Source organism: Hyperoodon ampullatus (assembly GCF_949752795.1).
Source record: "Hyperoodon ampullatus genome assembly, chromosome: 4".
NCBI lineage: Eukaryota > Metazoa > Chordata > Mammalia > Artiodactyla > Ziphiidae > Hyperoodon > Hyperoodon ampullatus.
Genome location: NC_136917.1, coordinates 111,700,277 through 111,716,423, shown reverse-complemented (window position 1 = coordinate 111,716,423; position 16,147 = coordinate 111,700,277). Strand labels below are relative to the sequence as shown.

The following is a 16,147-nucleotide window of genomic DNA, read 5'->3' as shown; positions in this document are numbered from 1 at the left end:
GCAAGATAGTTGCTGTGACTCCAGACATCACATTGATATTCATATGAGGAAAAAGGGAAAAGGAATGTAAAAGCTTCTCTTTTTTTTCAGGATATCAGTACCTTTTCAGAAGCCTCCCAGAAAACTTTCACTTACATTTCGCTAACCAGCACTGTGTCTCATGGCCATAATTACAAGCAAAACAAAGTGTGAATTTGATTTTATCCGGCTTTTATAACGGAGTTAGGCAAGGGACAGGTGTTCAGGAATGGATTTAGAGGTAATCAGAAAATAGTTTCTGCCACAAAGAATGAATTCAATGATAATAACTAACTTTTGTGATGATAACATATTTATAATATTAGTATAATAAAATTCTTACCAATGTATAGAACCTGTTCTATGTATATAAAATATTTATGTAAAGTATATTCGGTGAGAGCAAATATCAGCCTTCTGGAAAAGGACACAGTGGATTAATTCAACAAATTTGGATCTTTATCCATTCATTTTCATTTGTTCATTCATCCAACATATACTAACTTGGCATCTAACATATGACAAGCACTCAGAATACAAAGCAATCATAGTTTCTGTTCCCATGAAGTTTACCTGATGGAGAAGATCAGCATAAACCAAAAAATTGTATAAAGAAATGTAAAATTGCAGCTGTGACAAGTCTACAAAGGCTAGGTATGTGAGGCTGTGGCAGCCTGTGGTGCTGGGACCTGATCTGGTCAGGAACGTCAGGAGAAGGCTTCCTTTAGCAAGTGATGTGTAATCTGAAGGAGGCGTTAACTAATCAAAGGAAAGAAGAGCATTTCAGACCAAGAAAACAGCATGTGCAAATGTTCTTTCACATTAAAAAAAAAACATAGACACCAGCTGAAGGGTGGCCCTCTAGGGGAGCAAGATTCTCCATGAAGCTGAAGACAATAGGTAAGGGCAAGTTACACAAAGTGTAGGCCGTGTTAGGTGTTTGTGTAAGAGCCATGGGAAACCATTGAAGGGTCTTAAACAGGGCTTGGTATGATCATATCTACATTGGCTGAAATGCAGAGAATGTTTGGAGGAAGGACACAGTTGATCAACGCAGTCTTATCAGTAGGCCCTTGCAGTGGCCTTGGTGAGAGGTATCAGTAGTTTGGACTGGGTTGTAGTGTTAGTTTAAATGGAAAGGAGTCATATTTGAAAGGTAATAAATAACAGGAAATAAATCAACAGGATTTGGTGATAGATGGGATATGAGGCTGAGATAAATGGAGTTTTCAGCGATGACAGTGGTTTGTGCATCTGGGTGGAGAATGCCGGCATTTACTGGAAGAGAGTGATTTTTTTTTCCATGGATCCTGACTTTATTTTTGGTTTTTTAATTTACAATGTTGTGTCAGTTTCAGGTGTACAGCAAAGTGATTCAGTTATACATATATTCACTCTTCTTCAGATTCTTTACCCATGTAGGTTATTACAGAATATTCAATAGGACCTATACAGTAGGTCCTTGTTTATCTATTTTATATGTAGTAGTGTGTATATGTTAATCACAAGCTCCTAATTTATCCCTCCCCCACTCATTTCCCCTTTGTTAACCATAAATTTGTTTTTGAAATCTGAGTCTGTTTCTGTTTTGTAAATAAGTTATTTGTATCATTTTTTAAAATTAGATTCCACATATGAGTGATACCATATATACTTGTCTTTGTCTGACTTATTTCACTTAGTATGCTAATCTCTAGGTCCATCTATGTTGCTGCAAATGGCATTATTTTGTTCTTTTTTATGGCTGAATATTGACTTGGTGTTTGTATGTAGTAGGTAGCAATACTCTGAGACCATAGGGAGGCTGTCATGTAGTCAGTTGGATATAAAGTTTGAGTTCAGAGGGGGAGATGAAAGGTAACAATATAGATTTGTTGTGAGACATCTTTGTATAAGTGGGAAGTGAGATCCTGGGTGTGGATGAGATCATGTTGGCAGAGAGTAAGTATAGTGAAGAAGCTAATGTTCCAAGGCTGAGCCTTAGAACTGCCAACATGTCATGGCTGAGTAAGAAGATAAGCTTAAGCTTGAAAAACCAACAGAGAAGGAGTACCCAGAGAGGTAGGGGAAAACCAGGACATCCCAGTGTCATGGGAGCACGGGGAAACATGCTTCAAGGAGGAAGGAAATGGTCCACAGCACTGAAAGGCTGAATGAGATGAAGCCTGAAAAGTCCACCTTGGTTTTAGCAAAATGGATATGACTAGTGACCTTTGCAAGAGCTGTTATGGTGGAGTGGTGGGGCCTCACTCCAGTTAAAGAGGGTTAGAGAGTAAGTGAGAAGTTAGGATATAGAGTTAGTAGGTGACCCTGGAGCAGATTGACTGGGAAGAGGGGGTGAGAGATCCAGTAAAGGATTTGTTTTATTTTTGAGTGGTAGACTTGAACATGTTTAAGAGGGATATCCAGTGGAGTATGTTATGTCCATGAATTTATGATTCTAAAAAAATGCATCAGTCACCTTAGAGGATATTAGAATGAATTCATGATACTTAAAACAAAAAATCAGTAGTCACTTTGGAGAATGAAAATTGAAAAATAAAGGGGAAGAACCATGCAGCTACCATGCCTTTCCAAAAATATGATGAGAAGAATTTTCTCTTTATGGAAGTGTTCCAGCTAACAGAGAAGGAATAATAGTATTAGAATATCACCCCCTCTCTTTTTTTGCAATCCCTAATGTAGTTATAGATCTAGGCAATAATTAGAAATGGCTGCTAATGTCATGAAAAGAGAGACAACCAGACATTTGGCCAAAGTTTGTAACACAAGCTATGAAGTCTGGGCAAACAAACCTTAATCTATTTGGATATCTAGATCTCTCTGAAACACAGAGAGATATTGATCTTTTATACTTCAGGATTTTTTAGGGGGGGTAGGGCTGCACTGGGTCTTAGCTGCAGCACACGGGATCTTTGTTGCGGCATGCAGGATCTTTTTAGTTGAGGCATGTGGACTTCTTATTTGCGGCATGCATGCGGGATCTAGTTCCCCGACCAGGGATCGAACCTGGGCCCCCTGCATTGGGAGCGCAGTCTTACCCACTGGACCACCAGGGAAGTCCCTATACTGCAAGATTGATCACAACTTTAAAACATTAATTAGCAAAGAATCATTTCAGTCAGTTAAAGAAATAAATAGATTATAAAGATATAAACACTGAAATATGGGACATTCTCTTATGCTTTACCATTTAAGTAGCTGTTGTTTCATGGACCTTAAGGTCATGTTTATAAAAGCAGTCTGCCATGGGCCCTGAGTGTCCCTGCATGTCCCTACTGAGTACACCAAGAAAGCCCCTGATTGCTCCCTACCTGGGCATTTGTCAGGGTTGGGCTTGCAGCAAGCAATCTTGAGGGAAGAGGTAATAACACCTCCCCACAAAGAGGAAGCTTGCTTCTTTTTGTTGTACAAGTAGTGAATCCTCAAGTTCAGTTTTCTGCCTTGTAATACAACCCACTGCATGCACAGCATCCATGGTGAGCCCTTTGCCTTGCCCTTACGGGACTTGACAGCTGATGCAAACCAATATGGGTAAAAGTCCTTTGTTTCTGATTCAGGGTTTTCATGTCTTTTGCTAGCATCTGTGAAACCATATTGGCTTAACTTGATATAAATAGTGTAAAATCCCAGACTTCGCCCAGTTCTGGATGGGTCAGTAGGATTCTCTTTTATCTCTTGCTAATAATAAGTGCCCCTAAAATGTGAGTAGATAGGTTATATGTGGGAAAGGATGGAAGCTTTAGAGCCAGAAAGCTCAGGTCTCAATACAAGTTCACCAATTTCCTGACTGTGTGCTAGTTACTTCATTCACCTAGAGCCTTGAAAGAAGTATGGTGTCATGGAATTAAAAAAAAAAAAAAAAAGCGTTATAGTTGGGTACAAATCCCACTTTTGCTACTTAACAGCTATCTGACCTTTGGCAAATTACTTGACTTCTCAGTGTCTCGGTGTTTTCATCTATAAAATGGAGATAATACTGCTTAATCACAGATTATTGTGGGAATTAAGTACATGACGTGCCTGGTATGTAATAGGTACTCAGTAAATTTGAGTTTTGTTCCTTCTAGAGTCTGTGTCATTAGTATTTTGGATTTAAAAGTCTGTCTTCATATATATTTTAGTATAGTACTCCTTTTCTAAACTTAGCCTCAGGTCTCACATCTATAAAACAAAAAGTTTGATAATACCAGGTTTTGAGAATAATTTTTAAAGGGTGTGAAATCACTACGAATTGCTGGTCTTAGCTGTCATCCTTGAAAGAAGTTAACCAAATATTCCACACTCTAAACCTTGCCAACACCGAATTCATTGTTTCAGTATAGTAGTATTCGTTCTGAGTTAACTCCTGCAAACACATTAGTTTATTCATCTAGCTGGGGATACATTTTATAGTTACCTGGTCCTGATGGGCCAAATCAGAGGTAGTATTACATGAAAGAATATTCTTATTACAAGAAAAAGAGCTGGTTATGAAGCTTGGCATTCAGTGTGATTCCACTTTTGTATGATAAATTATATATGTAAATATATGCAGAGAAAACCATCTAGATAGAAGGCTGCATTCCAAAATATCGTAAGAGATATGGGATTATGGTGACTTTTCTTTAGTTTGGCTTATGAATATTTTCAAAATTCTGAAATAAACAGGTAACAAGAGTACTCCCCTGCCCAAAAAATGTTAAGGGTTATATCAGTCAAAATGAGATGTTTCATAGGCGTCTAATGAAATGCATATATGGTCATTGTCTGGGAATACTTTTTTCCAGGACAGACTTCTCTTCCCTACTCAGTAGCATGGAATCTGGGGTTCTAAGCTTTAAACCTTCCCAACAGCATATCAGACCCTATTTTTCCGAAGTTTTAACCCAGCCTCTAAGTAGCCCTAGTTCTTCCTCCTTTAGGAATTGATGGCTTTCTGTCAGATCAGTATGCAAGACTGGCGTCTTTAATTTTCATAACAGAAACATTGCCCTTTGCACATTTAACATCTTTGATTTTTTTTAACCCTTAATGTACATGGAGCTTTTAAAGAATGTTGAAACCTGGACCCTGCCCTCAGAGGTTCTAAGTTGGCCTGGGGCAGGGTCTGGGAATTTGAATTTTACATGTGTCCAGGTGGTTTTGAAATGTGGGCAAGGCTGAGAAGCATTTCCCCAAGCCCTTGCTGGAGAGCTCAGTTATTTAATTCTAAAAGTAAGAGAAGCTTATTATGAAAAACTATTTACAGTGTAGTAGGGTATTAAGTGAAATGTTTACTTCTCTACAGATCAGCGTCTATTTATGGTTTTTCATGTAACTTTCCACAAGTTTAGAGGTATACATAAGTCCTCTCTCTTAAATGGTCTTATACTAAGCATTATTATTATATAGCTTGCTTTTATTTCCTAACCTGGGGGAAACTGAATTTCCCTGTCAGTTCTTACAGCTTAGTCTCACACTTTTATTGGCTGTGGTGTGTCTGCTATGCAGAGATTCCCTGAAGTCTTTAACCTCTGAGACCTCCATCTGGGATGCACTGCTCTAGTAGAAGGACCCTGTTCCCTGTACATTCCCCCTGTCCTCGCCTTCTCTTCCTATTACCATTGGAAAGGAGTCTATGTGGACCACATTCAGTTATATCCCTAGGATTTTAAATTTTTACTAGGATACGGTTTAATATTATAACCTCATATTTTTCATTTGTTTATTATGAAATTATTCAGACATATTACAATCCCCCATGTAGCTTCCTACCTACTAAAGAAATAAAGCATTGCCAATCCAACTGAACCCATAACCCTCCCTGGTCCTGTTCCCCTCCACCCCATCCAGAGTAACCCTTTTTGACTCTGGTTTTTGTCTCATGAGTTTCTCTATATTTTCACTACATAGGTATGTTTTGAAATAATATATGGAATTATTGGGTATGCTTTTAAACTTTATGTTTGGTATGCTTTTAAACGTCATTCTTCTGCAAGTGGCTTTTTCCCCCTCAGCGTTATATTTATGAACTTCATCCATATGGATGCATATAATTCTAGTTGACTCATTTTTCTCTAATTAAGATAGTCCATTGTATGCATGTACCATAGTTTATCCATTTTTCTTGATTAATATCTAATATGATTCAAATTTGTTGCAAATATCAGCAGTTCTGATACCTGTCTTACATCTAGTACACGTGTGAGTTTTCTGATTCTGGGCTTTACCTAGGAGTGGGACTGTAGAGTGTAAGGGATGTGCATCTTTCTTGTTCTTCAAGGAACATGGACCAGTTTAGAATCCCACCAGCAGTGTGTAAAAATTTGTCCCTACGATTTAAATTAATTAGAACAAGAAATACCCATTTGGTGATGTTTCTATATAGTCTCAAAAACTGGTCATAAGGGCATTTTCATTTCTATTAATATCTTTTACATGAAGTACCATCTGATAAATCACATTTTATTAATGCTAAGGAATTTTTTTTCTCTCCATGTGCGTGCTGTGTCTGTTTATAAAGAGATTTGAAGCAATTTATTGGCCTTCCCTGACAAACTGCCAGGCCTCATGTTTTCAGCCAATGGCTGCTTCCCCTTTAATTCCTTTTTGTCTTGACTGCCAAGAGGTTAAGAGCTGAATTTAAGGCACAAGTGTAGAAACAAATTTGGTTTGGTTTTCCCCATCTCTTCTTATATGGGAGTATTTCTCCATGAGTATTTCTCTAGCATGATTCTTAGAACAGCTGCATCAGAATCAGAGATGCTTGTTAAAAATGCTGCTTTCTAAGGCCTGTCACAGACCTATTATATTGGAATCTTCAGCGTGAGACCCTAAAATTAGCATTTTAAAAGCTCATGCTAAACTTGCTGTCTCAAATTTGAGCATCTACTCTATGGCTTGTAATCTTACTTTCATATTCATTGTAACTCTTCTGTTATAAATATTTTGTTATTCTAAATCACTTCAGATCCTTTTTTGCGCTCAATGGAAAAAATATTAAAATCTAGCAGATGTGTGCATAAAATTTGGCTCCAGACTTTGTCTTTTTTTTTTTGTTCATGCCGCGTGGCATGCGGGATCTTAGTTCCCCCACCAGGGATCGAATCCGTGCCCCGTGCAGTGGAAGCATGGAGTCCTAACCACTGGACTGCCAGGGAATTCCCAAACTTTATCTTTAAATTGGTTATTTTTGCATTATTAATTGGACATTTACAACACTAGGTTTAAATTTATGTTTTCCATAAATATTCATTGAGTGCCTACTATGTGGTGTGTGCTGTGCCATAAGAAGAATAAATAAATGCGTGAAAAGATATAAATAGGAGGCTTTGGGAGTCTTTTCCTGGATGTTGTAATCTTATGAACCTTTCTCTGAATAAGAAGGATTTTTTAAAAGTAGAATTTTGGCAAACATATACATTTGGCCCTAATTGGTGATATATGTACTCATTGGTGAAATATTATATTTCTAGACACATATTTCCAAGGACTATTAATATCTTTGAGTGCATCACTGAATTAAGATCTGTTTCTTATTATCCTGATAAGTGCAAACTTAAACCTCATTCAACTTTTTGGGCTCAGTAATGCTTTGTACCCAGAATCGCACCATTGTGTTTATTTTGAGAGAGAATTGGAAGGTAATAGGTCTTCAAATGCTTAAATTTAATTATCTTAAATGTTTGCTTTTGGCTGTGTGGCTGATAACTGGTTTGTTTGCTGAATTTAGTTTAATTCAGCACATACTGATTGAGTACCTACTGTGGAGTATTTGTACTCTATTAAAATATATGTATACTTCTTGGACAGAAGGAAAATATCTTGACTGAGTACATGTCTTCTAGTTGGTAGTAAATACCAGCACTAAAAACCACATTATATTTTATGAAATGAGTGGGCTGCTGAGAATTTTATTGGCTACAGAAATGTTGCCTTATGAGCGCCTCTGTGGTTTATTTAGCTCCTGTAGCTGTGTCTGCCAAACAGGAGATATCTCACTTCATCTTTTTGATGGGAAGTGGTCGTATGAATTTAATGCTTCAAAGTCACCTGAGGGTTTGGTTTCGTTTAGTTTTAAGTGCAGATTCCAGGCATGTCCCTGGAATGTAGATTCCCTGGAGATACAGTTGTTATCGGTATGATGAAGGAGACTCCTGGACTTTGTAATTAAGAACTCGTGCTTAGGTCTTCCCATTTTTGATTGGGCTGTTTGCTGTTTTTATATTTTGGAAATTAATCCCTTGTCAGTTGCATCATTTGCAAATATTTTCTCCCATTCTGTAGGTTGTCTTTTCATTTTGTTTACAGTTTCCTTTGGTGTGCAAAATCTTTTAAGTTTAATTAGGTCTCATTTGTTTATTTTTGTTTTTATTACTCTAGGAGACAGATATAAAAAAATTACTCTAGGAGACAGATACAAAAAAATATTGCTATAATATACATCAAAGAGCTTTTTGTCTATATTTTCCTCTAGGAGTTTTATAGTATCTGGTCCTACATTTATGTCTTTAATCCATTTTGAGTTTGTTTTTGTGTATGGTGTTAGAGAATGTTCTAATTTCATTCTTTTAAATGTAACTGTCCAGTTTTTGGAGCACCACTTATTGAAGAGACTGTCTTTTCTCCATTGTATATTCTTACCTCCTTTGTTGTAGATTAATTGACCATAGGTACATGGGTTTACTTCTGGGCTTCCTATCCTGTTCCACTGATTTGTGTGTCTGTTTTTGTGCCAGTACCACACTGTTTTGATCTCTATAGCTTTGCAGTATAGTCTGAGGTCAGGGAGCCTGATTCTTTCAGCTGCATTTTTCTTTCTCAAGATTGTTTTGGCTATTCAGGGTCTTTTGTGTTTCCATACAAATTTTTAAATTTTTGTTCTAGTTTTGTGAAAAATGCCCTTGGTAATTTGATAGGGATTGCATTGAATCTGTAGAAATTTCTCCAAGGAAGACATCCATATGGCCAACAGGCACATGAAAAAATGCTCAACATTGCTAATTATTAGAGAAATGGATATCAAAACTACAGTGAGGTGTCATCTCACTCCAGTCTGAAGGGCCATCTTCAAAAAGTCTACAAATAATAAATACTAGAAAGGGTGTGGAGAAAAAGGAACCTTCCTACACTGTTGGTGGGAAAGTAAATTGGTACAGCTACTATGGAGAACAGTTTGGATGTTCTTTAAAAAACTAAAAATAGGGTTGCCATATGATCCAGCAGTCCCACTCCTGGGCATATATCTGGAGAAAACTATAATTCAAAAAGATACATGCACCCTAATGTTCATTGCAGCACTGTTTACAGTAGCCAAGACTGGAAGCAACCTAAATGTCCTTTGACAGATGACTGAATAAAGAGGATGTGGGGTGTATGTGTATGTGTGTGTGTGTGTGTGTGTGTGTGTGTATACACGCACAATGGAATATTACTCAGCCATAGAAAAGAATGAAATAATGCCATTTGCAGCAACATGGATGGACCTAGAGATTATCATGCTAAGTGAAGTAAGTCAGACAGAGAAAGAAAAATATCATATGATATCCCTTATATGTAGAATCTTAAAAAAAAAAAAAGGTTCAATTGAACTTACTTACCAAGCAGAAATAGCCCCACAGACATAGAAAGCAAACTTATGGCTACGAAAGGGGGAAGGGGGGAGGTAAATGAGGAGGTTGGGATTAATATATACACACTACTGTTTGTAAAATAGATAACCAATAGGTACCTACCGTATAGTACAGGGAACTCTATGCAATATTTTGTAATAACCTGTAAGTGAAAAGAATCTGAAAAAGAATACACACACACACACACACACACATGTATAACTGAATCACTGTGCTGTACTCCTGAAACTAATATGACATTGTAAATCAACTATACTTCAACTGAAAAAAATATTAAAAAAAAAAAAAAGAACCTCTGCAAGTGACTCAGAAACATATCCAGGTTTAGGAGCTATTATTTAGTTTCAACACGTGACATTTTACAGAAGGAAAAACAGAAGCAGAGATTGTGATTTGCTCAAGCTCATAGTGTGAGTTCAGTTATAAGAATGCCTCCTCTGGTTGTGTCGCGTTTCCCTGTATTGATCTTATTAATTAATCTGGTTAGTCTTTTCCCTCATGACTGATTTATCCTTGCTTTGATGGCCTTAATTGTGTTGTTTCACAGAAAATAGTTAAGAAATAGTTAAATATTTTCCTTTGAATTTCTTGGGACTATCCCACTGAATAGACAAGTAGATGTGTTGGGGAATGATTTGCCCAGTCAGCACACTGTGGGTTTCCTTTGATAGGAAAACACCTGTGTCCTTATGTGGCCTGCATGTGCTTTGTAGGTGGTTCTAGTGAACATGGTTTCATGTGAGCCAGTACAAGTTTGGCATTTTCCTGGATTGCTGCCTTGATTTTCAGCTATGTTTCCATTGACACTGAAAGATTGTTGTAGTGTTTTTTTGCTTGGTTATATTTGCAGTTCACTGTAATAGCTGTTATAAATTGACTTTAAATACCATAGTGTGATCTGATTGCAGCTGTTAGTAGAAACAATTACCCTAGATAAAGAAACCTTTTTCATTATCTATTATAATAATTTCATTGCTGCTAATGAGGTGTTTTGATATTGGTAGAAGAAAGCTGGTTATTTATCTTGGTAATTGCAATCATTTTACCTTGTCTTAACACAATGATACAGTAGAGTATAAAGTGTTTTAAATGTATCAGTGGAGTATAAAGTGTTTTAAATGTACTGTGATTTTTAAAATAACATTTGTTTTTCTAATGATACTGTAAAGCTTGTTCATTGTGCAAAATTTAAAACTATAGAAAAGCTCAAAAAGGAAAAAAATTTAAACCACCTGTAATTCCACTACCTGGAAATCGTCCTTTAGGTGTATGGCCTTCCAGGCTTTTAAAAAATGCACACGTGTAGTGGTAAATTATTTGTGATTTCATTCCATTGCTGGGTTAATGTTTATGTGAAAATGTGATACAGATCTACTACTTCACATTTTTTTATACCTTTTAAATACCATGCTGTATCTACACATCTTTCAATATTTGGTATTCTTTTGAAGCCTTTTTTCTCTTCTTAGACTTTAACTTTGTTTTTCTTCCTTACACCATCCTTCTTAAGTTAGAGTACTTTGCTATTCAGGAGATTATTTCCTTCTGTAAAAATTACATAATATGCAAAAAAAACCCCAAGCTAAAACACCCATACTGTACAGAATTCTGCAAAGCTTTTAGCGAAATGAAGTAAGTAGAACATCTTCAATTCCAAAAAGAAGGCAAAATTAGCTAATATAAAAGCCGTCCTATACAAAACACTTAGAGGACAAATAGAGTATGATTTCACTTATCTGAGGAACTAGAAGAGGCAGATTCATAGAGGCAGAGGCTGAGGGGAGAGAAGAACAGGGAGTTATTTTTTGATGGGTTATTTTGAGATGATGAAAAAGTTCTGCTAATGGATAGTAGTGATGACTGCACAACATTGTGAATGTGCTTACTACCACTGAATTATACACCTAAAAAGTGTTAAAATGGTAAATTTTACATATGCCACAACTACTGAGCCTGCGCTCTAGAGCCCGAGAGCCACAACTACTGAGCCTGCATGCCACAACTACTGAAGCCCACGTGCCTAGAGCCCGTGGTCCACAACAAGAGAAGCCACCACAAGGAGAAGCCCACACCCCGCAACGAAGAGTAGCCCCAGCTCGCCACAGCTAGAGAAAGCACAGCAACGAAGACCCAACACAGCCATAAATAAATAAATAAATAAATAATTTTAAAATGGTAAATTTTAGTTATATATATGTAAAATATATATACTTATATATTATTTTAAAAGCACTTAAAGTGTGTCCCAAAAAATCCTGATGCAGTACAATAATCATTTCCTCTAGTTAACGGTTTTCATATTTAAGCTCCAATTACTTATCATTCAATATAAAGCATCCTTTTTTCCACCTGTTAATTTCAGAATTTCTCCCGCATGCTAGCATTTTCCTTTCATAAGGCCCAGAGATCGTGGTTTGAAGGGACAGAGCCCCACCCTATTTGCTATACTTTAGAAACATCTAGAATGTTATCTCAGAATATCAAGACCTCATAAAAACAAACCCTCGTTCAAATTTTCATGAGTGTTCTTGATTTTAGAAACTGATTCAAAAAAGTAGTAATTTCTTTTCTCCATTAATGCTTTATTAAGCTTTGTTGACCTATATAAGGGTTAGACGAGGAGGGAGTAGGGGATTAGAAAGATTAGTCAGCCGCCACTCCTAAAAATATCAGAGTGATTTTTTTTTTCTTAATCACATATCTGTAACCTGTCAGAGCAAACTTACTCTGAGATGAAACCTAAAGAATGCATTTTCCATTTTTCCCTGCATTTGAATACAAATACAGGCAGAATGATAATAATGACATATGTTCTGAATTCCTTAAATCTGTAACATATTTTAACATTTGAAAAATTTCAGAATCATTGTCCAGTAGGATGTGTTGTAAATGCTTGTTGGATTAATAGAAAATTACAGACCTTTTGTTAATGGTGTTATACCCTGCCTTATTTCCAAACCTTATTTTAGACAGTTTACTGGGATATATACAATAGAGCAGGACAATAAGAAAGTAAAATGGTATTCAAAGATCAAGGACAAGGATAGAAACCTAAGATAAAGTCACTGTTGCTATTTGTCATTATAAGGAGCTATCCAGTTGTTTCCTAGTAACCAAGACCAAAAGGAAAATGGATTTATTGATAAAATTCTGTGTCCATCAGAATCATATAAAATCTTTATATTGCTGAGATTTATTGGAAAAATAAATTTAAGAAGAGGAATTCCTTAAAGGAAATTTCTTAAGAGAAGTTAACAGAAAATATTTTTATCAATAAACAGTTCCCACAGTTACAAACACATACTTCCCCAGTGGCCTCAGTGACAGGTTAAGGCGCCACCATTTCTTTAGTGTCTGCTGGGCAGCATTGCTACCTTATAATCAGGTGCTATGGAAAAATAGAATTGTGAAAAAATGTTTTGGCTCCTATAATGGAGTGACTTTCAGACTGTTCTACAGGGTGTTAGGAGTCCCACAGAGCCCCCTCTAGAAGGGGAAGTGAGGCCTCATAGTGCTGGGTTCTTGACCAAATCAGTGTTCCTTTGATCTCATTGGCAGAGTGATTTTCTTTGTAAAATTTCATGTGAACAAAGGATTTAACAGGTAAAAGGTATTTGAGAACTACTGGTCTAATAGTAGAGTTGGGACCATTGTTTAATAAAAATACACCCAAGATCCCCTGAAATCTGGCCTGACCTCCTTAAGGACAGAAACCCTGTAATACCGTAAGACACGTTGGTACCATGGCATTTTGCTACACACATGTTTTGATGCCATGTATATAAAGCCATCCACCCACATGTCTAGAGATTAAATTTCATCTAGATTGCTTGGTATGTGTATGGTTTCTATTTTTACATTCAACTTTTAAATTCATATACATTGATTTTGGAATATGGTGTGAGTAGGGACACATCTTTGTTTGTTGTCGGTTTTTTTGTTTTTGTTTTTTTCTGAAAGAGCCAATTAGCTACCATCTTTTTTTATTGATTGATCATTCAGCCTTCCCTCCTGATTTGAAATCTCATCTTAGAATATCTTTCCCCAAAGCATTCTACAATTCCTGCAGTTCCCAGTGAGACCACTCTGTTACCGTAGTGTTTCTAGAAAGCACTTAAGTATACGTAAACTGTTGCATTAAAATTTTAACCAGTGCTTGCTTGTTTTTCTAACTCTTGAACCAAAGATACCCCCCCCCAGATATTTGCCTTATCAGAGCTATTTTATTATCAGCGAAAGATATGTTCTTTTTGTCAGTTCACAACCTGTCAGGAATAAAATCAAACATTGTTAAATGAGACTCAAACATTATGGTTCTGAAGAATTCAGAGCGGTTGCAGGGATAGGAAAGTTTAATATTCTTGCTTTGTGGCAGGGAACATATTAGTAAAGTAAACATTGAAAATTGAGGTAAATAACAGGATTTAAACTTTGAAAAAGTAACCAGAATGCTCCTGAGTTAGCAACATTTCAGAAAATATGTTTTGTAGTTATCGATTTTAAAGGAGACAGAATCGACAGCACTATCACCTCCATCGTAGATGTAGTTAATTACAGTTTCTAAATGCCACTGATTACTGGAGCAGATCTCCTAAGGTGCCACCAGTCTTTGGAAGTGAGGGGGTGGGCATTATACTCCATTGCTCCTGCCCAGTACGTGGCTCCAGCCACAGGATAGTTAAGGCTTGGTTTTACCATGAGTTTTTCCAGAAATAAGAGACATATTATGCTGCTGTAGGTCACATGTGAACTGTTGTAGAAAAACTAAATTGATGAAGGTATTTTGCTGAGAAAATAGTCACCAGCGTCCACAAAGCTGGCTAGTGGGTCAGAGTCTGAATTCTAGGTTTTGCTGCAAACTGCATGACCTGGAGTGCAAATACCTAATTTTTCCCCCCAGATTTCTTTTTACATTCTCCCAAATGTATTCTGTAAACCATTATTGTCAGAAGGTGCTCCAGGAGAAGTTTCAAGCGTTCATGGTTAAATGAGTTAGAAATGCTGTGTACTAGATCAGGTGTAAGAAATGCACAATATGTAGTAGAATATTAAAGGCTCTAAGAAGTCTTACAGGAAAGAACCCTTACGTCTTTTGAACCTGTTTCTTGACATCTCTAAGAACACTGTTCCATGAAGTCCACTTTAGGAACCTGTATTAGGTGTCTGAGGTTATTTAAACCTCCATAATTCTAGTTCTAGTAAAAAAAAAAATTTTATTTCAACATGGTACTTTAATTTGTAATATCGGTGTGGAATCTTCTTCAGGAAACACTGGAAAAAGCCTTTGATTGTACGGCATCCTAGTACTCATGGATTTTACACACAGTGATACAGAGAAGCGTTGTTTTCCCCTGTGAGTACCAAAACCTTGATTTGAAAATGATTGGTCAGAAAGAGGCCAAGTCAGAGGTTTCCCTGCTTTTCAAGAGCTCTGTCCAGTACCTCAGGTTCTACCCAGAATGTTTCTATAAGGTGCCGTTTGATGTTAGACACTCTTTATATCCAACATATTTTCTTTTGTTTAATACAATTTCAGCTGTTATTGGCTCAAAGTACATAGACCCCTGTAGGGATCTTTTACAGTTATTGTTCAGAAAATAATGTCTGGCTTCCTAATAATGAAGTTCAGAGGAAAATCAGGATGTTGTCATCTTGTTTGTAGGATGGGGGCTGCAGATAACATATATAAAGGACAGAGTACATTTATGGAAGAACTGGCTGACACAGCAGAAATAATAAGAAAAGCAACATCACAGTCTTTGGTTATCTTGGATGAATTGGGAAGAGGGACAAGCACCCATGATGGAATCGCCATTGCTTATGCTACACTTGAGCATTTTATTAGAGATGTAAGTATCTTGCATACCTTTTTGTACAGGAATGGTGCATACTATACAAATTGTTTTCCTGACCTCGGTTTCGAAATATTCAATATTATCCTGCAGTTCATCCTATTCCTGCAATTGATCATTCAAATGCTATACATGGAACTCAGGTAGATTGGCCCTAAGTAAAGTTTGTAGTTCTTTGATGTGTCTTGCTTTCTTTTGCTGAGGCAGAATAAACCTGGTCAGTAGGAGAAAGGCCTCCTTGGCAATATTTCCACCTAGAACTGTATCTTACTCTCCTTGGCAAACTAAATCAAGAGCAGGGCCCATCCACCTGCAATCCAATCCTTGAGAAAAGAACCAAATTAGAGATAGTGCCACTTTTGCCCTGTGAAATACTTTTTTCAACAATATCCTAGAAGATCTCCTTATAAGACCTTTGATCTGATCTTTTGGTGTCTCTATCTTAGTAACACTTTCAGTGCATGTGTGTGTTTTTTTTTTTTTAGAGTTCATTTCTTTTCTTTTTTTTTTTTTTTTGGCTGCATTGGGTCTTTGTTGCTGTGCGTGGGCTTTCTCTAGTTGTGGCGAGTGGGGGCTACTCTGTTGCAGTGCGTGGGCTTCTCGTTGCAGTGGCTTCTCTTGTTGCAGAGCACAGGCTTTAGGCACACGGGCTTCAGTAGTTGTGGCTCGTGGACTCTGGAGCGC

The 16,147-nt window shown here is 37.0% G+C and overlaps 1 protein-coding gene across 2 annotated transcripts in view; it reads left to right on the top strand.

The window, feature by feature from the left end:
* Window positions 1–16,147, top strand: part of MSH3 (mutS homolog 3) — a gene marked incomplete at both ends in the record, with an annotated part of 183,814 nt that overhangs the window by 155,888 nt on the left and 11,779 nt on the right. For both annotated transcript variants that reach the window (XM_079703083.1, XM_079703084.1), the window contains one exon: window positions 15,274–15,460. In XM_079703083.1, the coding sequence (XP_079559209.1) occupies window positions 15,274–15,460 (187 nt within the window). The remainder of the gene's footprint in view (window positions 1–15,273; window positions 15,461–16,147) is intronic.